The sequence below is a fragment of the Vombatus ursinus genome, unplaced genomic scaffold (genome assembly GCF_900497805.2).
Source record: "Vombatus ursinus unplaced genomic scaffold, bare-nosed wombat genome assembly UNPS02014807.1, whole genome shotgun sequence".
In the NCBI taxonomy this organism is placed as follows: domain Eukaryota; kingdom Metazoa; phylum Chordata; class Mammalia; order Diprotodontia; family Vombatidae; genus Vombatus; species Vombatus ursinus.
In genome coordinates, this window is record NW_020954585.1 from 8,610,775 (window position 1) to 8,636,902 (window position 26,128).

A 26,128-nucleotide genomic window follows, 5' to 3' on the forward strand; every position below is an offset into this window, starting at 1 on the left:
GCCAGCCCACAGAACACTGTCTTCAGGCCCTAATTTAGGTATTGGTATATTGGGTTACAGAGTAAAAATGAATGAATACACTTTTTTAAAAATCCCACAAAATCATTTTTGTGCCAGGTACGGTTCTGATGGCTGGGTTTGTTCATGTGTCCTGAATTTATTTTACTTTAACATACTTGCTGATGAATCTTTCTGTTTTTTTGGAGTTAAAGGGAGCTTTCATGATTGGCTGAGAAGGAGTCATGCGATCAGGCCTCACCCAAACTAAAGATGCTTTAGCCTTCTGCTGCAGTACATTTTAGGACAAAAAGTCTTAGAAAAGTATGAAAATAGAGACAGCCATGTTTAGTTTGCTTTGGAAAAGGGGAAGGTTTTCCCTCTCAAGTTGCTTGCTGTGGGACCTTATCCCAAAGCTGCCTAAGTTTATTTTTCTGCATATACACCAACAATCACTCTCAATATTAAAAGATATTCTCACAACAGTTCCCTTTCTTATTTATGAAAGCTTACTTTCTAGGAAGTATGTTTTAGAGTTTGATGCCTCTGATTTCCAGAATCCAGAGTGATTGGAGCAACTTGAGGTTGTTGTTTGAAAGCTGTTATAGGGGCTTTAGCTGGAGATGTGTTCTTGTGGCTTTATCAGTTTTCCCAGGGGGAATAGATGCCCTCCCTTTGGAAGCCAGCCTCTGCTAATATAATGTTCCTGTCTGGCAGCTGGAGAAAAGCTGTTTAAGGAATTCATGCATTAATGTTCTTTGGCCTTTTGGTGTCTGGCATCTCTCTAAAAATATGTGCACAAAACCCTGCAATGATACTCGTGCATTTAAGTGGCATTGTGGATTATTTAGATGAAGGCTGAAAGGGCAGTAGGCAAAAGAATAGACATCAATGTATATCCATCAATGGTTTTCTTGTTACTTAACATGAAATTGATTGGTGGTGAGTACATTTTATAATGAGAGCTAGAGCTATAAGAGAAAGTTGTGGGGTTCAGGGGAGTGGATTTGTGGTTGTCTTTAAAAGTTTTTTTCAATTAATAAGCATTTGTTTTATTTTTCTCACTTCCCTTCCACCTCCCTCCCACCCCCTTTGGAAAAAAAATGAAAACTGAAGCCCTTGTAACATATGCATAGTCAACCAAAACAACTACTCACATCTTTGCCTCTTTTTAACAAAATAATAGATAGGAAATAGGTCTTATATGCCTTGCTGGCATATTGGATTCTCCAGTTTCTTAGTTCCTTGTCTCAGAAAGTTATTTCTTGGGTGACATATTACCAATCAGCAGCCAGAACAGCATAACACAAAACTAGCACCCTGACCTATCTGACTTCAGAGGCAAGCCCATATGCTGCTCTTCTGCTGTCCCTGCAGAGATCAAACATGATTGGGAAAGTAAGGCTTCCGTGCTATCAGCTACTATTTAGATTTGATTAGGGCAGCTTTTTTCTCTCCTTAAAAAAAGCTTTTGCTACACTCTGATAGGTTTGGTCAAGAGACAGGTTTATGAGATACCAGCTGCTCTTTAAGGAACATAAAGTTTGGAACTCCAGAGAGTTGTGACTTCAGATGCCATCCTCAAACCCCTCTCCCCCACTGTGTTGGAAAACCAAATGCTATATGCTGATTGGGACATGGCATAATTGTTTGAAGAAATCGGAGAGGTTAGAAAGCTCTGGACACAAGAGTTCATTGATAGCCAGGCTACCCTTCTACCTTAGCTTCAAAAAGCTTGCCAGTCGTTTCCCTAGGAGCTGTCACCACTGTCAGTAGGGCAATGGGTAGGAGATGTGAGAGAAGAGAGAAAGGGGGAAGAACTTGAGTTGGGGTTGAAGTAGAAGTTGTAGGAGAGAAAGTAGTTTGACCTTCACCTGTATGTCACCAAGAGTCTCTAGTCCTTCAGGTAAGGGTGATGGAGACTGGACCTGTGAATTTATTAGATTAGGGAGCTCTTCGGTGAGCCATCTTCTACCCAGTGCAGGTCAGCACTTTCTCTGAAATTTTGTAGTTTTAGAGTTGTCTCGAACATTTAAGAAATTTAAATACCTTGCCCAGGTTCTCATAGCCAGAATGTCTCAGAGATGAAACTTGAGCCCAGAGCCTCTAGAGCAGTTAGGTGGTGTAGTGAATAGAATGCTGGGCCAGGAATCAGGAAGACTCATCTTCCTGAGTTCTGATCTGGCCTCAGATACTTACTAGTTGTGTGACCCTGGGCAAGTCACTTTACCCTGTTAGCTCAAGCAAACCACTCCACTATCTTTGACAAGAAAACCCCAAATGGGGTCACAAAGACATGACTAAAAACAACTGAACACACATACTTCCTGGCTCTGAGGCTGACTCTATTACACCAGACTATGTTTTCAAATATGTAATTAAACAATAACCTATAATAGAAATTGTTTACAAGTTTTTTCTTTCAACTTATCCCTATCTGCTCCTCCACTTTTCTTGTTAGAATATGCCACTGGTTCCAAAGTATGCTGAATATACCGGTTTTTTTTTTTCCGTTTTAGAAAGCCACATAATGATCCAGCTGATTGGTGCAGCTTGGGCTCGGAAGCTAAAGGGAAAAGGGATGTGAGCTTGGTGCAGAGGCTTAATAGAATGAGAAGGGATTGCCAGGCCTTTTTCTCCATAGTATTGGGGGAATTTGAGTTTGCTGCTCTGCAAAGAGCACTGGATTAGAAGTCAGGAGATGTAGCTTCTAGAATTTAGCTCTGTGACCTCAGGGAATTTATGTAATCTCTTTATGTCTAAGTTTATTTATAAAATGGGACTGTTTCCTAGCTATGCAACAGGATTTTATGCCTCTTTCTCTTTTATCTGTCTTTATTGGCTGATAGATAGCTATAGATAGAAATAGATATCTGTATAGGTATATATAGATAATAGATATACATATATAGAGAGATATGTAGTTATAGATACATAAATAAGATAATACTGTGGGATTAGAAGGTGGTATTTATTAAAGTGGCCTTGGTGCCTAATATGTACTCAGGGTCTATGTGTTGGGAACATGATAACTGTGGGAGGAGAGAGCAAGAGGGTATTGAATGGAGAAATGTTGTAAAAGAAGAGAAATCTAGAGATCGTGGATTTGCAAGTATGGAAAAGTTTCCTACCTCCTAAACTTGTTATTTGTGGGATAGAGTGCTATATTAGAAGTGATAATACTTTCATTCTTTGTTAGGCACTTACTAAGTAGTTTTGTTTTTATTAAGTAGTTTTCAGTTGTGTCTGACTCTTCATGACCCGACATAGGGTTTTCTTGGCAGAGATACTGTAGTGGTTTGCCATTTCCTTCTCCAGCTCATTTTATAGATGATGAAACTGAGGGAAATAGGGTGAAGTGAGCTGCTCAAGATCACACAGCTAGTAAGTGTCTGAGGCCAGATTTGGACTCAGGAAGATGAGTCTTTCTGACTTCAGGCCCTGAACTCTATTCACTGTGCCACCTAGCTGCCTTTTGCTGAGCAAGGTTCCCTTCTAAGCGATGTATTATATCTGTTTTGGAAAAATATGCTTTGTGGTATAGGCCTAGTCCTTACTCGACTGTCCAGTCTCCTTTATTTAGCTGCTATACTTTGGGTTGGATAATTCAGGCTGTTACTCTTGGTATATATTTTTTGATGCATCAAAAGAACCTTTTTGATATTTTCTTGGAAGACATTAAATAAGAATAGAGACTATCTCACTTAGTCGTAGGTGGTCTAGCTTAGCCACCATGGCTTTCTGTTACAGAGGGCAGTGTGTCTATTGCTCTTTCTTTCCCTTTCTCATCTTAACTCTTTCCTCTTTCCTCCCTCTTTATCCCAGTCTGGCTCTTTCCCTGTCCCCATTCATCTTCTGTTTTGTTTTTTTTTTTCTTCTGTGCCCCCCCCACCTGATAATGGGGTAGAGGTACAACCAAAAAAACCCCATCCTCATGGACTCTTTTTATGTAATTAAATGACTAAGCTACCTTCGTGATTGTAGTGTTCTATTTCAGACAATACAAATGGTATTTGTAGATTAAATGACCTGGGGACATTAAAATAACAAGTGCTGCAAATTTATGTTACAATTATACATTACTTTATAGTATACAAAACATTCTAACATTATCTCCTTTGATTTTTGCCAACAGTTCTGTATAGTAGACAGGAAGGTATTATTCCCATTTTACAGGTGAGGAAATTGAGATTTACAAAAGTAAAGTGACTTGCCCAATATCATGCTCCTAGTGAGTGGAACCCGGTCTAGAATAAAGGTATCTTTATTTATACTAATGTAGTTTAATGAAATCTTTCTGGACTATGTTACTTTTCATTTAAAAGAAAAGGCAGAACTTGGTAATGCTTCCAGTTAAGGCCTGGTCAATCAGTCGAACATTTATTAAGTGTCTACTATGTTCCAGGCACTGTTTAAGCTGGGAGTACAAATACAAAAAAAGAAAGCCAGTCCCTTCCCTCAACGAGCTTATGATCTAATTGGGGAAGATAACACACACACAAGGAAGCTGAAAGGAGGTGGGGGAGAGTGGAGAAGTTCCAAATAGGGCAGCCACAGGAGAAATGAGAAGATGTTCTGAGTAACCTCCACCCTCCAACATTAGAGACCGAAGGTAATGATGAGGTGTGGGATGCCAGAGAGTTTTTCCCAATAATAAGCAGCTTGGGACATGGTGGAAAAGTTAGAGAAGTCCCAAAGTAGAACAGCTGGAGAGAAATGAAAGCTTGACTGTCATCTGAGAGCCAACTAGATGGGAGTTATTGGTGTGCTTTTTCTGAAATAAGCAAATTGACCAGCATTTAACTATATTGATCCTCCCCCCCATCTTTTTGGACAAACTGAAAGGTTTCCAGGTTTCTGGTGGTTCCACTGCAGTGGGCTGCATAGCTAAGGTGCTTTTATACAAGGCCCTTTGGGTCAGTTAAGATTAGGGGATTTTTGGAGCCCATTTTGCTCAGTCCCCACCTGAAATCCGTATTTTTTGTCTGATGGCAGGGTTTTGAGGAAGTAGATAAGGTTTCTGACCCAGATGAGAAAATTGGGACCTAGGGTGTATTAAATAAAGGCAGGAAACCCCTTCTTGGGTGCTACAAGCTTAGCTGCAGTAGCAGGAAGAGAGCAGTATATGCTGGTGAGTCAGAGGGCTTGGAAATTAGAGTTGTCAGTTTGTGAGCATGTGGGATTTGTGTAAGTTTACTCCTTTTGTTTCTTTCAGCAATACTCCAGTCTTTGGAAACACAAATCTGGCAACCAGACCCTCCACATGGTCTAATCTCTTGTGTTTTGAGTTGACAAGGCAGATCTACCAGTTGCCTCCCATGTGTGATATATGCTCCCACTAAACAACCTCAGATTTCAAAACTACTCAGTTTCCAATCTAATAGTGTTTGTATGCTGTACTTAACTACCTTCTTCCCATGCCTCCACCCCACAAAAACAAGGCTTTCTACACTGAAAAATGACTTAGTTTTTTACTCTGACTTCAGAAGCCTAGGAAAGATAGAACCCTTTCAGTCATCTGGTAGAAGACATGTATAGCCATATTTCTGATCTTATAATTTCACAGCAGGAGGATGGAGGAGACACCTAGATGTGATTAACTTGGAAAAAGTTATTCTAGTCTTTATTTTAAACTTATTTTGTATTTAAGAAAGCTATCCACAAGGAATACAAATAAAGCTGTGTTTATCCAGCCGCTTCTTGAGGAGACTGTCTTTTCAGGAAATAATGAAGTTATAATCTTGTGCAGAAAGTAGGTTTTCCTTTTTTGAATCATGTTGAAGTTGAGGGCAACTAGAATCCTCCTTGAGCTTTTTCTTAGGAATAGTGCAGTCATTTTGACCCTGGAGGAAGATTGAGCTAATTTAGATGCTAATTTAGCTCTAATTAAATGGACTTCCTCCTTTTTCACCAGGTACCTGTTTGTTCCCTGGCCAGTTTAAAAGAGCAAGTTCTAGACATGGCATTCTGAAAGTGATGTTTTGAGTGGCTGCATTTAGCACAGAGGTTGGTACCTTTTCAGAAGTGGGGTGTATCAATTACTGGTACCCATTCTTGACAGAGTAGGCTAGGAGCATAGAGAAATTGCCCCTCTCTCACAGGTCTTGCCAGTTGGAGATACACATGGATTAGCTAGTACCCCTTTAAAAAAAAGCAAATATGCCTGAAGTGCCTGGCAGGGACTTCATGTCAATGAACATGATGATCTCACCTGTCTGAACTTATAAATAGCCATATTCTGTATCACTGTAGACAGTTCCTTTTTCTTCCTTCTTCCTACCCCCTCCCAAAAGAAAGAAATACAGAATATTTAAAGAGCCTATAAGATAATCCTTATAGTTGAAATCTTTTGGACTTTTTGTTACTCTGCAGGCACATTAAATTTGGAGTAGACTTCCTTGATGAATTCTACACGTGAATCAACCTCTTTGTAACCTATGTTACAGTAAGAATTTTAGGAATTTCCTTTATTAGTTCTTCTGGTATACTGTAGCCACTGAGAGAACTACATTTACAAGGTAAAGCGGCAAAGCTGGCCTGCAAATAGATGTGGTAACTGGTATAAACAGTATTTCATTTAGTTGCTTATTAGCTTGTTGAGGAAGAACAATACCAATTGAGATTCCATGTGGGATGGTCCTTAGAATACTACATGTCTTTCAGATTTTGTGCCGTTTTTCCCGTACATAGAGACAACTGACTCTTCAAATTGTTTCCAGGTGGTTTGTTTCCTGTCGATGGAATGTTGAGGCAAGCTGGCCAGCATCAGAGAGGCTGTCCAATCAGAAGGGGGCCGCTCTAAAGGCTGGGCCACCTGCACCATGGGCCAGTGTGTCACCAAATGCAAGAATCCATCATCTACGTTAGGCAGTAAAAATGGAGATCGGGATCCCAGTGGCAAATCCCACAGTAAGCGCAGCGGGAGCCACCGAGATGACCATGCACCAACTTGTGGGAAGCCTGGTGGTGACATCCTTGTCAATGGGACCAAGAAGGCAGAGGCAGCCTCAGAGTCTTGTCAGTTTTCAACATCATCTGGAGATGCCAGGAGGGATCTGGAGTCCAACACTGAGGAGTCCTCCCTACAGAGGATGGAGGAACTATTTAGGCGTTATAAGGATGAGCGGGAAGAGGCGATTTTGGAGGAAGGCATGGAACGCTTCTGTAATGATCTGTGTGTTGATCCCACAGAATTTAAAGTGCTGGTCTTGGCTTGGAAATTCCAGGCTGCTACCATGTGCAAGTTCACAAGGTTAGTTAGAAGTACTTTATATTTGGGGTACAGGGTGGGGAGGGTGAGAGGAGGGTCTAAAGGGAGCAGCTGTAGAGAGGCAGAAGAAAGAACTGGAATGGGATGGGAGAGATCTGGATTCAAATTTGGTTCTTTACTTCCTGGCCATAGGGTCATGGGTAAGTCATTTTACCATTTTATCTCAGTGATTTCCTGAAATTGATAAGAGACTTAGGAGTGAAGATTTATAAACTCATGCTGTTCTCTCCAAAGCAGATACATGCATCTTACCCTTTAAAGTTTGATAATTCATAAGTGCCTCAGATAGAGATTCTCAAAGATTAAGCCAGCAGAGTCTAATTTCTCACAGGTCTGCAAAGATGGAATGGTGCTCAGTTCTGTGCTGGTATTTTTCTCAACTGACACAATTTTTATTTAGTGTTCTCTAATTGTGAGCAGTTAGTGGAAATAACTATATCATCTGTGCAGCTAGATGGTGCAGTAGATAGAGTGCTGGGCCTGGAGACGTGAGGACTGGAATTCAAATCTGGCCTCAGACACTTATTAGCTGTGTGTCCCATGGCAGATCTCTTAACTGTAAAATGAGAGTAATAATAGCACCTATCTCTCAAAGTTATTGTGAGGATTAAATGAGATAATAATTATAAAGTTCTTAGTACAGTGCCTGGCACATAATAGGTACTTAATAAACCTCCCTCATTCCCTTTCTTCCTGTCATTTCCTACTTCCCTCAAACTAGATGACAAGGTCCCTGGACTAAGGTCTCTTTTAGCTCTTAAATCTATGATCTAAGAATGAGTGATTTATTTGTAGTTACTCAAAGGGTGAATGGCTGTGTATTATTCTCTAGTTCTGGAGATTATTTCTCCTGAGAGCTTTCACTGGTGGTGGTAACTGCAGAACGACACTCTCTATCCCCAGGATATCCATAGTAGTTCTTGCCGTGCTCTCCTGTTTGTGATATTCCCATGGGATATGAGACTGTTCAGAGAGTGTACCTCCCTGTACTAAAGTGTACTGAAGGACTTCACTCACAATACTAATTCCATACCTACTCCTTTAGGGGATCTAAATGAAAATGCAGAGTCATTCCTTTTCACATCAGAGGCCCTGAATTAATTGGTCTTTGGATTGCCAGGGAGCAAGCACCCAGCAAACAAGATCTTGGTCATTGTGGCTCTTCTGACCATCTCCTTGTGATGGAAACCCACTACCTATCTGACTTTTCTTCCTAGTTTCTTTAGCCAAAACATCATCCATGTACTCTCCCATTTGCTTCAGTGGACCTCAGGCTTCTATCTTAGTTAGCCTTGAATAGTTAGCATGTCCATTCAGATAACCCCTGAGTCTACATAAGTAGCCTTTATCTTCTTCTGATCTCCAGACATTTCACTGTATTTTAACTTTCCTATTTATGTTAAGAATGCCACTGTCCATGTCACCCAGGTTTGAAACTTTGCTCTTCACTCTCCCTCAATCCCCATATCTAGTCAGTTGACAAAACCTATTGATGTTACCTTTACAAAATCTCTCATATACGTCCTTTTCTGTCTATTCACACAGCCACTGCCTTAAATTAGCTAGTCAGTGAGTGCATCTTTGATACACCTATATGTATCAGGCCTTGTGCTAAAGCATTGGTGATTCAAAAAAAGCAAATAATAGTCCTTCTTTTCAAGAATCATAGCCCTTAATGACTTCTTGCCTGAACTACGCAATACCCTCCTAATTTATCTTCCTACCTTCACTTTGTCCTTTCTGCAATTCATCCTCCACACAGCTGCTAAATTGATCTTAAAAATGCAGGTGTGACCATGTCATTCCCCTGCAGAAGAATCTTCAGCAATTCATTGTCTCTAAGATGAAGTAAAAATGCTTCTGTTTGCCACTTAAAGCCCTTCCCTATCTGGCTCCAACCTGTCTTTCCAGGCTGATTTCATGTTACTCCCTCTCAAGCACATTATATTCCAAACCAACTGACTCACTTGATACTCCTCATACACAGTATTCTATCTCCCATCTTTGTCAGACTGACCTCCACTTTGGGAATGCATTACTTTCTCACTTCTGCTTTGCAGAAACCTGTAATTCAGTGTTTAGTTTTCTTGATGCCTCCAGTTGTTAATTTTTTCTACCTCCTTCCCCATTACTTTATATTTGTTTTGTATATAATTTGTATTTGCTTATTATCTATGTATATATTGTTTCTGCCTAATGTGGAGGGCAGGGACTGTGTTGTTTGGATTTTGTATGCCCATCCTGTCTTGCTTAATAAATACTTATTGTATTAAATTGAACTCTGTCTTGAATTGATTCTTTAATGGAAAATCTGAATATGTTTTGATGATGCTTTTCTTCTACTTCCCTTTATAGGAAGGAGTTTTTTGAGGGCTGCAAAGCCATAAGTGCAGACAGCATTGATGGGATTTGTGCTCGGTTCCCCAGTCTCTTAAATGAAGCCAAACAAGAGGATAAGTTCAAGGATCTCTACCGCTTTACATTTCAGTTTGGCCTGGACTCTGAAGAAGGGCAGAGGTCACTGCATCGGGAAATAGCCATTGCCCTTTGGAAGCTGGTCTTTACCCAAAACAACCCCCCTGTATTGGACCAGTGGTTACACTTCTTAACAGAAAATCCCTCGGGAGTCAAGGGAATCTCCCGGGACACATGGAACATGTTCCTAAACTTTACTCAGGTGATCGGACCCGACCTCAGTAACTACAGTGAAGATGAGGCCTGGCCTAGTCTCTTTGATACCTTTGTGGAATGGGAGATGGAGCGAAGGAAAAAGGGAGAGGAATCAAAATGTCTGACAACTTCAGACACAGAGAGCCTGTGTCAAGAGGAGCAGACTTACCAGTATGTGTGAGCAGCTGTGACAGAACCACCTGCTGTATATTGTCCTTCAGCCAGTGGAGAACTTGGAACTTTCTGGAAATTACTGAGGATCCGGATATTTTCTACTTTACACCTTTCTCTGCCTTGTATTTGAAAGGGCTCTAAAATGCTGTATCATGTTTTAGGCACTTTCTTCATTTTTAGTTATTCTTTTTAAACATTTTTTTTTTGGCCCTGAAATATTTGACCCTGGCTACATGTGTAATTTTTTTAAAGCCTTCAGATAGAGTGAGTCTGCCATTTCTTGCACAATTTAGATTTTTTGAGGGGTGGGGAGGGTTAGGTTGAATTAACATTACAAAATGATACAGTGCCAGATCTCAGTTTTGCATACTACATTTTTCAGGGCAGGTCTGTACTGTGTGTAGTGCTGTTTACATGGTTGAATTTAGGTTGTAATAATTATTTTACAAGATTTACACAGAGTTGAATAGCAGTGTTAACTGTTAACCACTTTGGGTTAATTCCCAGACAATTTGAAGTTCTGAAAACAAAGGAAAAAATTTGAAGTCTGGTGAAATCCTATTTTAAGCTAATTCATTAGAAACCCTAATATTTTCTTCCTGTTCATTCCTTCCTTCACCCATTGCATTACATAGTTTATTCATCGACATGCTGTGCCTGTCATTCAAGTGAGCGGTTTCTAATACATTGTACTGAAAACCACTTAAGCATCAAATGCAGAGAAAGCAGTGCTACCTCAGTTTTGCTGGAAGTAGACCTCTTTGATAGTTTTCTGTCTTTGATGAAGTTGCTGTATTTTCATGTTCTAAGTGGAAATACTTTATTTTTATTTGACTCGGAGCCAAAGGTTCTGTTCCCCATGGTTGGCAAACTCCATGCCCACTGGCCAACTAACTTGAAGGAAAACTGTGGTATGGAGCTCTGCTTGAATTTTATTTTGATCTCTCAAGTATCATCAGCTTACTTGTCTGGCAAGTGCAGGAAGCCTGGGCTGGCCTCAATGCTGCCAAACAAATGTTTGAAAGTGTGTTTAATGGTTAAACTCTTATGCCCTCTCCCTTCTTGCTGCAGCAATGTTGTCACCTGACCCAGTGAGTTATTTATTATCTTTTTTTTAATGTCTGGCTCATTTGGGGTGATGTGATGACTGTTTAGGTTTACATAAATTTCCCTCCCTCTCCTCTGAATTTCTTAGGTTCATTGCCTGTTTAAACTGGTTTGTAAAAGGGAAGCAGCCTTTAGGGTGCAGTGAGTAGGGGGAGGTGGGAGTATGGAATGAAGGAGGCTTTTCAAAGCCTGTTGATGGAGCCTTTGAATTCTGGAATCAGAATCTGGACCATTTTCATAAAAGAGGGGATGGGTTCTTGTAGCTTTTTCCTTGCCCAGAACATAGTACTGGTTGATCTTTATGATATATTTGGATACACTTTAGGGTGACTGATCTCCCAGACTGGACCATGAGGAGCTGGTTTCTTGTCCAAACCTAATCCCAGTGAAGGGATCATCTGTTAAATTTTGGTTTTAATAAATTAGTTTGGTAAGGAAGAGAGGATGGCACCGGGGACTTAACAACAGTGTACAAATCTGCTTCTGATGCTTTTGAACTTACTCAAAAGAGAATCTGTCAAGTGAAAACTTTTTTATGCCCTTTTATAGTAAAATTTGTTTCTTAATATTTAAGCCCACTTTCTGCCCATGTGCTGCACATCCTTTGGTTTGGGCATGGTCTGGTCATTTCTAGCTCTTGCCTCCTTTACTAGAGAGCTTGAACTTACATCTTTGCAGGAATGATGTTTTGTGGAGTTTCTGCAGTGAATGTTTTTCTATTGAACTTAAACCCATTTTGTATTGAAACTTTTTAAAGCCCTGAACTTGACGAGTTTTCCTTTAAAAAAAAAAAAAGAGGAAAAAAAATCTACATTTTAAAACTACCACAAAGTAAATAGATGATATTGGAGTACTACGGTAAGACTGAAGGGTATTTGGCTGATTTCCCTGGATTAGCCACAGCTAAGCCTTGTGGCTGCTTAGCTGAGGCCAGCTTCACTGAAGGCCTTCGGTTGCCCCAGCAGGTTTAATTGCAGTTTTAAAACTGAAAAAGTACTTCCTTTGCCTGAAAATACTAGAGTGAAGACCAGAGGGCTCTTCTCATTTCAGCTTGTTTTACAGTCCCTCATTCTTGAAGCGAAATCTCAGGCATTGTTTGGGCAGGCAGACACGGTTGCTTCTAGGGGAGCAGAGCTCATCACATCCCATAAGCAGCAGTCCAGTTGAAAAGGGGGTGAGGGAAGCCATAAAAATCCTCTAGATCTTAGAGGGGCTGAATTCCTTTCCTAGCCTAAAAAGAAGGCATTCCGTATAGATGTACTGTAATATGGGTTTGGTTTTTGTTTATTTTAAATAAAAATAAGTTTTTTTCAGAGGAGCCATTTAAAAAAATATTTTTAATGAACCATTCGTTATAAAAATGTAACACAAAAGCAGTTCAGATTGCAAATGAGCCAGAAAATGGAGTGTTAAGTCAAGTACGTGCTGTTCCTACCTCCCCATTTTGTGTCCCTGTTGTACAGCAAGGAGTTAAGATGTGTCTGTAATAGCTCTGGATTGATTGTGGTCATGAATAAAGTTAAGCATAGGCTTTGATGTTAACATCCCTTCTTCTTGGAGGTGTGGGTTTGTTGTTCGTGCTTCTTGGAAATGAAAAGTTCATTACTATTAACTCTAACATGAAAATGAGCTTGTATAATGGCTGAGTTGTTTCTGTGGAATAAGTAAAAAAATATAGAGAGTGTGTATATGCACAGCTTTGGGGTGCTGCAAACACTGAGATACCTTTTACTTTAACAGCCACAGCCAGAAGTTGATGTAAGATCATGGTATTTTGGAAACCCTTAGGAACTTTTGAGTGTGGCTAATTACAACAAATTAATACATGTTGGGAACTTGCTTTTGGCAAATTGCTTATGAGCTAGTGTTTCCTTAGTTTACTAGGACACTAGAATAAGAGGAAGCTTTGGCATTGATTATTCTTTATCTTTTGTCCTGAAGAAGTGGGACACAATCGGAATACATTGCCACCTGGGTAATAAAATACTACTCATTTTAGGCCAAGCAGCCTGGCCTTCCCACCTTATTCGTGATAGTTGTGCCCACTTATGTGACTTGAGACCAGACATCCACACCTACTAATTCTGATAAAGGAATATGTTTTAACCATTAGTGATTGGAAGGTGAAATGCTTGTGTTAGAAACAAATTGGAATTAAGTGGAAATACAAATGTGCAACATAACCTTGACCCAGAAAAATCTCATTGAGATGTGTTGGTATTTTCAGTGTTATGCTTACTTAGGAGAGGGATACTCTAACCTCCTTTAAAAAGGAAGGGTACAACTGTGCAGTATTAGGCTATCTCTGAAATGTTGCTGACCTGTCCCAGGTGGTGGTGCCAAAATTTGTTCCTGGGTACAAGGTGCTGGTAGGAGTGAGGTCTGGTTGATTTGTTTTCACAGCCTTATGTTGTATATCCAGTTTTCCTGGAAAAAACAGCTGACTCTGAAGTTGAAAATTTTATAGTGCATTTTAGTTAATGGCAAAAATATCTACTGGGAGTGGTGACCAACCCTGAAAGCTCCTTGCTTGAAAACAAGACAGATCCTTGTATCCTGGAGAAGAGCAGTGTCACTGATTTGCCATATTTAAAAGTTGGGTGCATAGATCCATGGCCTCATTGTTGGGTGGAGGAGTAGAGGACAACACAAAGGTAGACCCAAATGTAAGATAAAGGCTGGGAGCTGATTTTTGATCCATTATTTGCTTTGCTGTTTGTCCTATTTCTTTTATAACTGGCAGTATTGTTTTGAATTAGACTGTCAGTACCTGACATAGGCCTTCCCCTGTCTTGACTGAGAAGGATGATGAGACTAGACTGCTGAAATATGTTCATCTAAATCCATCTGATCCCAACAAAGGATTACTCATTTTTATCCATCTTGTTTGTGGACTCTATAGAAGCTTTCCCATGATGTATCTTCCTTGTTATGCTGTAATTGGAGCATTCAGTCAGTGGGTCTCAAGTTGGCTTGACCTCCAGGGCTGCCTTTCTTTGAGGAATTGGCAGCTTTTGCTTTGAGTGTTTGGAACAAAACCTGATATTGGAGCACCAGTTGTTGCAGAAAGGTGTGAACAGGATTGAGGTAACCCTTGGGTCCTGTTTCTGATCCAGATGCTGAACTATCATGGTCTTTTTACAGGCCTGCCTCTGCTTCTCTGAAGCCTACTGTACATTCCATAGATGATATTCTTGCCCCCTTACTCCCCTCCTACAGAAGAAAAGATAAAACTCATCAGAAAAGAAAAATCCCCACAAATCTTGGAAATTTCCAAAGGATGCTACTTTGCAGTTGCTGTTCATTCCTGATAAATACATGATTTTTATTTTTTTGAGAAATTCCTTCCCAAAGCCATTGCTGTCTTACCCATCTCTGCCCTGCCACACAAATCCCTTGGGTCTATATGGTCACTCACTTCTTAACCTGTTGCACTAATGGGCACAGTTTTGTGTCGAAGGGAAATTTGAAGCAATAGGCAACAGGGCTTGGACGGATTAGTCCTGCAAACAACTTGCCTTAATCTGTTGGGTTAATTAGTTTATCACTAATGTTGTAATCCTCCACCTTTATGTATTTTTAATGGTTTTTTGATAAATGTATCCTTTACTTCAAGGTTGTATAAACTGTTGAAAAGCTACCTTTTGTGTTTTCTGCATTGTTGCACTCTTCAAATGGCCCCTTTTTAATATGTTTGTTACCTTGTTACACATTTTGTCTTTGGTGTCTACACTATTTTTCCCCTTAAATGTATTTTATTTGAAGGTTACCTGCTGTTGAATTTAATAAATTTGTTTACTTGATCATTGCCATTAATGCAGAACAAACAGTAAAGTTGTGTTTTGAATTCTGGGCTTACAAAAAAAAAGGAGCCTGTGGGGGAAGGAGGGGAATGGCTAGCAGCTGTTAAATCCTTCTAACTTCAAGGATCTGTGGCTTTGAGTGTGTTGGTCTTCCCAAAGGTCATAGATTTAGAGTGGGAAAGGACCTTAGAGGTTGCCTAGTTCTGCTCCCTCATTTTACAGAGGAAACCAAAACTCAGGTAAAATGATTTTTATCAAAATTCACATCTTTTGACTACAGATTCCGTTTTATTCCATTTTCTTCTTTCTGTTTTCTTTTGTCCCATTGCTGGATTGCACCCCTCTCTGAATTGGTCAGTAGGCTTAGAGAATTGTTCTGAGTGGAAAATTCATCTCCCTGTGGCTAATCTAGAAGCAATCATTTTAGGGTGAAAACCCAGGATCGACTCAGTACCATGATTTTTAGACTATTGTGGGAGAGGTAGCAGTTCATATACTTAAGAAAAATAGTCCTGTTTATGGGGGGTCCTTTTGGACTCTGGTTCCTTTACAATGAATGAAATTGCTCTTAAGTGTCATCACCCTGGCTAGCCATGTATAGTTGCCTTGGTCACCTCTAGTGGGTGGTGGCTATATAGAGTGTCATTCTTGGAACTCTATAGTCTTGGTGGAAGGTATATGTTTCTTTTTTTGGATCGGAGGCCAGACTTGGCCCAAACCAGATTAAAATGTAATTGGGAAATAGTTAACAAAATAAAAATACAATAAAATATAGAAAACATTATATTTTAAAACTAAGTCAATATGCTTCCTGCAGGGATCCTTATGTACAGATTAGTGGCCCCCATTTCTGTTTGAGTTTGACACTAGTGGTCCAGACAGGGAAAAGCAAATGGCGTTTCCTTTGTTGGACTGTTAATATGGAACAGCTGAGTTCCTCCAGTTTTTTTGGGGGGGGGGGATGAAGGGGGAGAGGAGTGTTGCCTATCTACTCAGTTCAGATCCTGCCCTCCCCTAAATACTGTCTTTCCTGTATGGTGCTCCATCTCTGCCTCATAAAACTGAAATTATGTAGTTTTAATGGGCTCTGGAGTTAGGGACTAAATTTTCTCTTTAGCCACAGGGTTGGCATTAGTGTTTCCTAACATGAGAACATTATTAGTGGGCTGCTTTTTCCCCATGTGACCTTAGTTCCCTATCCCCTTACATAACCCAAATTCAGCATCAACTAGAAGCCTCTTATAGTTTAGTTTTTTCCCTCTAGTTGAAGATGTTGCCTGGAAACTTTTTCTCAGTTGGCTTTTAGACTTGAATCTGTTTCATAACTCTGGCACTTCTGTTCCTATAATATTTGTGAGTAACAGCTACAGAAACCCAGGGCCTTCACTAGAATAAACAGACGCTTGCTTCATGTTGAACTGGCAAATACCATTTTCAGTGTTTTCCTAGCACAATGGAGGTAATTCCAAGATTTGTTACCATACTGTACAGATTATTTGAAATTGTAATCCAGTTTAAATGGGAGGGGGGAAGAAAACAAGCAATTGCCTTCCTTGATTAATAGCTGACCCTAATGACATTAATATAATAGAACACTTCTGGACTTTTTTCAGCAAGAAATAGCCTGAGGGTAAGCCTTGGTTATTAGAAGGGTCAAGCCCACAGTGAATGGAAAGAATCTCTTCCCCTATATCTAGGGAGCTTTCCTAAGTGGATAGCTCAGTAGGCTCCGAACAGCAATCACTTGGCCTAGAGTGGAAGGTGAGGCAAGAAGGGATCTTTGTCCTATATGCAATAAATTTCACATTTGTTACCAAGTGATTCAGCGATGAGATTTTTGTCATGAGAATGACTTTGTCTCGAGTTATCATTGGTCCTTCTATAATAATAAAGTTCTTAGATCCAGTTCTTAGATCTAGAACTGGAAGGGACCCTAGAGTACTTCATTGTACAGGTGAGGAAACTGAGGCACAGAGAGAGATTAAGTGATGTGTCCGAGGTGGGACATGAACCTAGGTCTTTTTGACTCCCTAGATAATAGCTGACATGTCAGTCACTTCACAGCTTACAAAGAACTTTTCACATTGTTTTCATTTGATCCTCTAAACATCCTTATGACTTAGTACAGATGTTATTTCATTTTATAGATGAGAAGACAGTTTGAGGTATCATGACTTTGACCCTGATTTTGGTGCTGTGGCAGGAACTTGCCACTTGCCTTTCAAGCAATAGACACACCTAGCCAATGGGCTGCTAGTTAAATGTCCCTTCACAGGGAATGCTCTACCTGCATGGCATCTGGCAGTGGAGGAGGTGCAGCCAAACAGCAACCACTTTGTTTACTGTTTGTGTTGAAGAATTGCCGTGGGGACCATGAGCTCATAGGTAAGTCTGCCAGGTGCTTTGGCAAATGGGCAGATCACAGCAAACTTGGCCACTCTACTGACTTTGATGATAGTACAGCTTTGACTAACTTAGATTCTGCTACTTAGGTGCCAAATAAATAATCTCTACAGCTGCACCTTTCTTTTTACGTGCCCAAGGCCATATGCTAGACTTAGAAAACAACAAATACCAACTCATTTGGCTTCTCTAGTCAAATATGGAGAACAAGGGACTAGATAGAGAAAAAATATTTATGCACAGGGCCTCCAAAAGTTGTCTTCCCCACCCAAACAAGAAGCTGGTTCTATCACAGCTGTGTTGGCTAGGACTGACTGCAGAGCCTTGGCTTTTTTGAATTGGTTTAAAGGGCGTGGGAGGGAAAAAGGAACACAACTCATTTGTGAATGGAATGTGCCTTTTTGAAGAGTCCAAGTGGCAGTTTTGGCTTCTAAAAGGTGGGATCTGCACGGAACAGACTATAACATTAAGGCCCCAGTCTAGAAGGCCCTAAGCAAGGGATCTGATCAGTCCCTGTAGTTTTGAGATGCAGGATTTTTGTTGCTTCCCTGTAAACTCCATGAAGATGACAGCAGTTTAATTTTTGTCTTTGTATCTCTATACTTGTTACAGTGCCTCATACACAGTAGGTGCATAATAAGACTTGAAGTAACCCCAGACCATCCCTCACTGGTCCCTTTCCCCTTAGTTAAGTTAGCTCAGTTTTAGCTCCTTACCTGACAAACCCTGATTCAAACTGCAGGTCTAGAACTACCTTGGGCCAGTAGCTTTCTTGCAGTGTTCCCAATTCTGACCATGATGAAATACCGTACCCTGGACCAACTTGATCATGGGCCTGGTTAGATTTCCCTATTCTCTTCTCCTGCCTTTCCCTGCCTCTCCCCACCCCACCTCATCCATGAGAAAAAAACATCCCTCAATGGTCCCTGCTCTTCTGTCCTTGTGTTTTCTCATACTTCATCACACATCCCTTACAATGGGATTCATCCTACCTTTTTTTTCCCATTTTCCTCCAACCTCATCCTCCTTGCCCTGTCTGCGCCGATGACACTGTGGACCACCCTTCTCCTCTGGGCTTTACTCTTTCCTTTCATCTGGCTCTCCCCTCGTATCTTCTGCTAGCTCATCACACCTGCCGACTTCTTTACAGAAGCAACCCTAAACCTTTTCTTCCTCTCTCCAACCTCCCACTTCTTCCTTCCCTTGAGTACCCCTGCCTTTACTAAAAAAAAAAAAAAACACCCAACACAAGATCCCTCTCCTCCCATTCTCTTCATCTCTAAAGACTTCAACATCATCTTCCACTTTTTCCTTAGTCTGTGGCAGGTGGCCCTTCTTCCTGTACAGGCCAACCCTTTATACTTTATATGTGCACATCTCCTCCCATCTCTCCCCTAAATTATTGTAATAGCTTCCTACACTCCTATGTTGTAACCAAAGTAATTTCCCACAGATCTGACCATGACTCCCCTAGTGTTGTCAACTTCCTTGGCCTGTTCAGGCCAACCCAAATGCCTGGAATGCACTCCCTCCATCCCTTCACCTCATAAAGTCACTCTCTTCTTTTCAGATGCAGCCGAAGTACCATCTTCTATTTCTAACCTAAATCTTCCCAACTGCTAGTGCCCTCCCTCTCCTATTACCCTATATGTAATGTGTGTATCTGTATTTATTCACTTTATATCTATGCTATAGTCACATAGTTCCCTGTTGTCTCTCCCATCTGAATGTAAGCACATTGTGAGCAGGGACTGTTTCTTTCTTTGTACTTGTATCACTAGTACCTAGCATAGGTGGGTGGCTTGGTGAATAGAGTGACAGGCCTGGAGTCAAGAACCAAGTTCAAATTTGGTCTCAAACACTTATTTCGCTATGTGGCCCTGAATAAGTCAATTAACCTTTGCCTGCTTTGGTTTCCTCAAATCTAAAGTGAGGATAATAAGAGTACCTACTTCCCAGGGCTGTTGTGAGGATCAAATGAGTTAATAATTGTAAAATGACTGGCACACAGTGATACATGTTAACTATTATTATCATCATACAGTAGCTTAATAAATGGTCATGGATTGAATAAACATTTGTGCCTATTATGTGCAAGGCACTATAACAGAAGCTCATTTTATTGAATTTCCAATTTAAAGAATTAAGTAAATAAAGCAGACATTGAGGTTTTTTTTGAATTGACCTGATACAAACCTAAGAAATTTTCAGGATGAAGATTATCAGGTGTTAGATCAGAAGTCTTAACTTTTTTTTGTCACTCACCTCTTTGGAATTCTGATTAAACCCACAGACCCCTTCTCAGAATGTTTTTAAATGCATAAAATATGATACAAAGGATTACAAAGGAAACCAAAGTTAGCGAAAATAAAGATGTAATTTTTTTTTTCCATCCAAGTTCACAGATCGCTACGAGGTCTGTGGATCCCAGGTTAAAAACATTTGTGTTAGTTGGAGATACCTGCTAATGAAGTGGAATACTGTAGCCCAAGTTCTATTGGAAACTTTAAATAGACAAAAGAAGGGATCATAGAGAAAAAGGGAAAAAATCTTTTCCCATGTCGGGAGATTTTTATCACCCAAAGATGGAGATGAGGTTGTGCTGAGTTAGGAGAGAATTGCTAAAGCATTCTTATAGCACAGTGTGCCATGGATGCCTTGGATCTGGCCACCATTTAATACTTTCTTCTTCAAAAGACATATGTATCAAGTCTTTTGGATTTTTTTCCCCCTTGGAATAGATACCCAATTTCATGAAAGGATCTGCTTTACAGAAATCTGCTTTATAGCCACCATCCTACAAAATACATGTCTCTCACAAACTGAGAAATAATCGATGTTAAAAGGATTTGCCTGCTTTTTACAGAGACCCCAGTTTGTGCCATCCATGTGTATGCAACTGGCAGCTGAAGATCAATAGATGTCATTTTCTTCTTTTCCACTGTTGCTGAGGTGGTGCTACAGAATGGGAAATAGCAGGAAAGGAATTGTCAGTCCTGGCTGGCGACCCACTGAAGTACTTCTGGGGTGGCACTTTTCATATCATCATCATTTACTGATATTAGCCCTAGGCCAGTTGATGATCCACGAACACTGCAACAAACAAGAAAAATTGCAAATTTTAGTCCGAAGGAAGCCTGATCTTCTCATAGGACTAGACAGCTTACATTAGTACCAGTAAGCCTTCAAAAATCATTTCACTGATACTAAGGCCTTGTGGCATGAAGAGTGCAAACTTCACCTGGTGAATGGAGGTAGAAAAGGTAAATTGGTTATCTGGGTTCTGGAAGACTAATAGCTAAAGAACGATTGCTGTGCACACAACAGATGCTCAACAAATATTTTTAAAATCACATTAAAGATAGAAAATGTAGGAAAACCTGACAGATGGAAAAAAAAGGGAGGGTTGAGAAAATAACTTATTGTTCAATCAGAAGATGAGAAGTTTCTGAAAACCACTGTGGAGGGAAAGTACACAGGATCCCAGGGGATAAAAGGATCAAGGGTACCAGCTGGGACTACAAAGGTCAATGTCCAAAGCTGGTGCTGTGTGCCAGCTGAGTGGGTGGAGAATGATATTCCAGGTAGATCCAATTTCAGTTTTGTCTCTTCTGACCTGTGTATGATATACTTGGCCACCAAGAAAGCTCCCTCTGGGTGAATGCTGAGAATTGAGGCTCCTTAACAGTTTGGTTCTAAGGTTATGCTGGGAGAGGGCCAAGGGGCTCTAATTAACAGCAAAGCAGAAAACGGAGAACAAGGCGAAGAGGAGAGTCACTCTGAGTATTTTGCTTTCTAAAGCCAAAGGGAAATCTGGGTTCTGAATAATCTGTATTCACTTAGTTGTGGGTGGAAAAAGAGCTGCTGCTGCTTCTGCTAGCAGCTTGAAAGGCAAACTCAGCTCTCTGCAAGAAGAGTCACTATGCTGGTCAATCACCAGTAATTACCGAATGCAGACTCTGGGCCAGTACTGTGGCATAGACCTTTAAAGGCTTTATATAGAAAGCAGGGAAATGATTTAAAAATTGTGATTAGTGTGATGTGGTGGAATATTATAGAATGTTTTCTCCAAGTGTGATATATTAAAAAGGTCAAAACCAACCAGGAAACAGATCTTTGCATAAGCTAGTGGCCTAAGCCTGATCAAATCATTTTCCTCTCTGGGCACCATTTATAAAATGGAAATAAGGTCCATCCAGTTCTAAGATGTGTAATTAGAACATTCCTGGGAACCAGAAAAGGCAACCAAAGGCTGAAAATGGCAAAAAGTTTCCTTAGGCAAGTGGCTTAATTTTTATTTAATCCCATAAGGTCACCTTAGCCATGTGATATGTTTTGTGTAACTTTTGTACATTTTTCTTAATATATCTTCTTCCTGTCCCTCCTTGACAGCTGTAGCCTATTTAAAGTAGAACATCAGTCTAATTTTTCAAAAAACATCCTATGTAATACTTGTTTCTACTGTATATATGCAGTCTGAATTCTACCAGTCCAGCAGGGATCATGAGCAGACACACAGAACTTCCCATAAGGATCACAGGTATAGAGATTAAATGGGCCTCATACGCAATGTAGTCCAACTTTCTCACTTTACATGAGGTTAAATGACTCATCCAAGGTCACACAGAGAGGGACAAAGGTGGAACTTGAAGCTAAGTCCTTTGACTCTAAATACAGTGTCTTTTTCTGTTGCACCACAATAAAAATCTGAAACTTTGTACCAACCAGGCCACAAAGAATTTTTATCCTCCCAGTTAGGAATGAAGTAGTAATAGGGATTGAAAAGATGAAGAATGACTTAATTCTTTCTTTCTAAACCTGGGCTGAGTGGCAGCTAGTTGTCTATGCACCATGCCATCCAGTCTAGCTAGAGTCACTCCAGACTGTGGGACATGCTGGGTCCTGCACCCCTGCATGAAACACGGCATGCCTGGGACCTTGCAGACCTTGTCAGGATGGCCAATCTGGCAAACTTAGGACTGAGAAAGAGAAGCTGTATATGAATGTGAACGAAGAATAAGTTTGGGGGCTGACGAGGCCTGAGTGAGGCTGGAAGGTGCTTTTAGAAAAAGGAGAGAATGGGACCTGGATGGGGACAGACTGCATCAAGTGTGGCCTGGGGATAGAAAACAGGAGTATTCAACAGGAAAACCTCCATCCCTTTCCCACCTTCCTAGAGGAGAGAAAACACACACACACACACTCTCTCTCTCCCTCCCTCCCTTCTTCTCTCCTTTCCTCTTTCACTCACACAAAGCACTCCTGATACGCTGTGAGGGGATGGTGCTCTCTAGTGGTCAGAGCAAAGGATCTGGTCCCATCCAGACCCTCACTGTTACCAACCTGGCTGACAGTTCAGGAAGGAACCTCAGAGGCCACTGAGCCTGGCCCTTCTTAACTAAACAGGAATCCCTTCTAGAGTAGTCTCAATAGCTGGCCATCCAGCTTCTGCTTGAAGACCTACAGTGTGGGGGAACTCCCTACTTTCTGAGGCCTAGGGGGAAAAGAGGGGGTATTTTTTCCCCCTTCATCACCTTGAAGAATGTGAAGAACCTCTGCCCGAGGTTTGAGATGCAGGGTCAGGACCTTTGTCTTTAAATTGGGAATAAGCTACGTCTCTGAGGGAAGAGAAAAAGCCCCTGAGTGTGGGGCCGTTTGTAGAAGTTTAACTCCCCGGTAACAGGGTGAACCTTCTGTCTTGAGATGGAGAAAACACCACCCTCAAATCCATTTACATAAGATGAGCGATAAAGGATGGCAATCAGCTTCCTGAAAGAGCAACGAATTGGCCTTAGGAGAACAAGTTCTCTGCTAGGTTGAGGTTTTCTTGTCACTGACACCCAGCCTCAGTGCCTCTCTCTCTCTCTCTCCGTGCAGGCCTGATGAAAATCTCCTTTGCTGGATCATCTTCTATAACATGCTCCCCAATTGTGGTATGTACCCCAAAGCTCTTCCCTGGCCCTCTTCTCTTTTCTCTTTAGGGGACCATATCTCCTCCCATGGATTTAATTATTGTCTCTATGCAGATGACTTCCAGCCTAGCTATCTCCTAAGCATCAGTCCCACATCTCTATCTGCTTCCTAAATCTTTCATGGTGAATGTCCTGCAGTTATCGGACATGTCCAAAGCTGACTTCATCCTCTTAGGAACTTTCACATTTCTGACAAGGGCACAACCATCTTTCCACTCACCTGGGTTTGCCACTTTGGCTTTATCCCTGACAGCTCACTCTCCCTCAGGCCACATACCCAACCAATGGCTGAATCGTGTATTTACCTCCAAATACTTGTCATGTCCTTCTCTTTATTCCCATGGTGCTCACCCTGGGTCAGGCCCTCCACATCTCTCACTTGGTCAACTGCAATCGCCTCCTAATCACACATCGTAACTGCCAGAATGATCACTTCCCTATTTAATAAACTCCCTATTGACTCTAGGATCAACTATCAGTTCCTTCAAACCAGGCCCCATCCTGCCTGTCCAGCTTTACTCCACATGGTCCTGCCTTGCTTGTGGCCTTGTTGCTATGCCCTCACATGCAACACTCCATCTCCTATCTCCTCAGCTGTGTACTGGCAGTCCCCCATGCCTGGAATGCACTCCCTCTTATCCCCACTTCTTAGAATCCCTTATTTCTCTCCAACTGCTCAAGTGATCCCTTTTCCATGAAGCCTTTCCTGACTCCCCCATCAGTGCCATGCTATCTCCACCCCCTCCCCACCAAATTTACTTGTATCTACTTTGTATTACTTTGTATCTACTTATTTATGTACTTGTTATCTTCCCTGATAGAATGTCAGCTCCTTGAGGGCAGGGGCTGTTTCATTTCTTTGTTTTCACAGTGCCCAGCTCTGCCTGACACCCAGGAGACACTTAGTAAATGATGGACAGGGGCGTCAGTTGTGCCTTGGTGGTTCATCCATCGAATAGGGTTTCCCAGGCCCATTTACCTCTCTGTTCCTGGCAGGAGGACGAGGCACAGAGTGTGGGGTGGCAGCCTCCCATGGAGCTTTGCAATCCTCTCATCTAACCGACTCATGGCTATCTTCAGTTCTTCTCCCTGTGGGGACTGGGCAAGCCCATCAGAAAGAGAGAGAAGTTCTGGGGTTTAGGATGCCCCATCTAGTTAGTATGAAGTCTTTCCCGCAATGGCAAAGGGGAAAAAGAGATGGAAACACTGTGTATGGGCAGAAGAACAAGGGTGTCAGGCCTTTCTGAAGCTGAGAGACCAAGAGGGTCTCTTCCTCTTCTCCCATCTTGGGCCAGTTTAGGATCACTTCAGCCTGCACATATCACAGGCAAATCAGGATGGGAGAGAAACTAGCAGAAAATTTTTATGCATTCTTTATGGTGAAGCAGAAAGCACTGTTTGACTAAAACAAGAAGACTTAGGTCCTGGTCCTAGCTGTGAAACCTTCCATGAAACCCCCACCTCTCTCTAGGTCTCACTTTCCTTATCTGAAAAATGAGTGGGGTGGACTAAGGGTCCTTTGGGCTTTAGTATTCTATGACTTTTACTCTGCAAACAGAAGCCTATCAACTTTCTTCATTCTTTCACGGGCCGAGATCAACAACAGACGCACTGAAGGAATACGATGGGAAGAGAAGAAAATGGGGAAATCAGTGCCACTGGGAGAGAGAGGCATAATGAATGAGGACAGGTGCAAAGATATGAAAATAATGGAGGGGCCATTCTAGGATACAGAACAGCTAAAGGTAACTGAGTAGGATGTCTGTGATCTGATCTGTAGCAACTGCATTTAGCTGGGTTGCAGATGTGACCCACCCTTGAAAAGGCTAACCAACAGAACACTAGGGACATCAGTGACTTTATTTACCAAGGGAGACTTTTCCTTTGAGGCTAGTGGGACAACATCAGATGCTTGTGGGCTTCTTGGGTCAGGACAGGAGTGACAGATCCATTCGTGGAGGTGGCTGGGGGTCAGGGCTCTCCTGCACACCAGCTTCCAGCTGAGGCCAGTTGGGCCATGCAGAATTTTCAGGGCATTCTGGGCACATTCAGAGCTTCTAAATTCTAGAAGTAAAAACACAATATATTAACAGCAGCCAGAAAACACTGGCATTCAAGAGGCCAGAGTTCATCAGGTCCAAACCACTGGCCTCTGTGTGGGTCAGGCTTCAGTATGGTTCTTTGCCTTCCATCTACTGACCTCTTCCCCTCAATCAGACACACCATCATTAATATTCTTCACTCCCTCCGTCCCTCCTCACATCCCTGACTCCCTCCAAGGCCAAATGAAGTGATAGACACTCACTCAGGAAGCAATACTTCTTGTGTTTTTTGCTTTGAGGATCCACAGGCAAGAAGACAGCTTCCAGACTGGGCAAGAGACTAAACTTCTGGGACATGTCCTCTTCAGTATAGCTCTCCTTCATTCCATTCACGTAGATGGTACTTTCGTTCTCTGGGTCTGTCTCCAGGGTACTCACCATAGTGTCACAGTCCAAGGTGAGCTCTTGCACTGGCCTCTGCACCTGGAGTGGAACAAGATGAAGGCTGACATATTAATTTCACCTATTTACCCATCAGACTTAAGCAATTTTCAAAGGCTGCCCAGCTGACCCTACTATCTTCTATTAGGTTAGAAGGGTAAAGAGGGCCACATCTGGTTCTTTCCATCCAATCAGAAAGAGCCACTCAGAGCAAACTGTTCAGGGCCCTAACAAGTAACAAGGAAGACA

At 41.4% G+C, this 26,128-nt stretch overlaps 2 protein-coding genes across 8 annotated transcripts in view; one reads left to right on the top strand and one right to left on the bottom strand.

Moving 5' to 3' along the window:
* Positions 1–12,754, top strand: part of LOC114052401 (DCN1-like protein 3) — a 31,363-nt gene extending 18,609 nt beyond the window's left edge. For 4 of the 5 annotated variants that reach the window (XM_027874982.1, XM_027874983.1, XM_027874984.1 and 1 more), the window contains exons 3-4: positions 6,717–7,249; positions 9,623–12,754. In XM_027874982.1, the coding sequence (XP_027730783.1) occupies positions 6,819–7,249; positions 9,623–10,118 (927 nt within the window). In that variant the 5' untranslated portion in view covers positions 6,717–6,818 and the 3' untranslated portion in view covers positions 10,119–12,754. Of the gene's footprint in view, positions 1–5,911; positions 6,004–6,716; positions 7,250–9,622 lie in introns of all 5 variants that reach the window. The other variant, XM_027874986.1, reaches the window with a different exon arrangement.
* Positions 12,755–19,784: 7,030 nt separating this feature from the next.
* The window catches only part of LOC114052129 (RNA exonuclease 5-like), a 34,745-nt gene continuing 28,401 nt past the window's right edge, over positions 19,785–26,128 (bottom strand). For all 3 annotated transcript variants that reach the window (XM_027874629.1, XM_027874628.1, XM_027874630.1), the window contains 4 exons: positions 25,702–25,921; positions 25,264–25,460; positions 24,376–24,494; positions 19,785–20,517 (listed from right to left, as the gene is read on the bottom strand). In XM_027874629.1, coding sequence (XP_027730430.1) covers positions 20,415–20,517; positions 24,376–24,494; positions 25,264–25,460; positions 25,702–25,921 — 639 coding nt within the window. In that variant the 3' untranslated portion in view covers positions 19,785–20,414. The remainder of the gene's footprint in view (positions 20,518–24,375; positions 24,495–25,263; positions 25,461–25,701; positions 25,922–26,128) is intronic.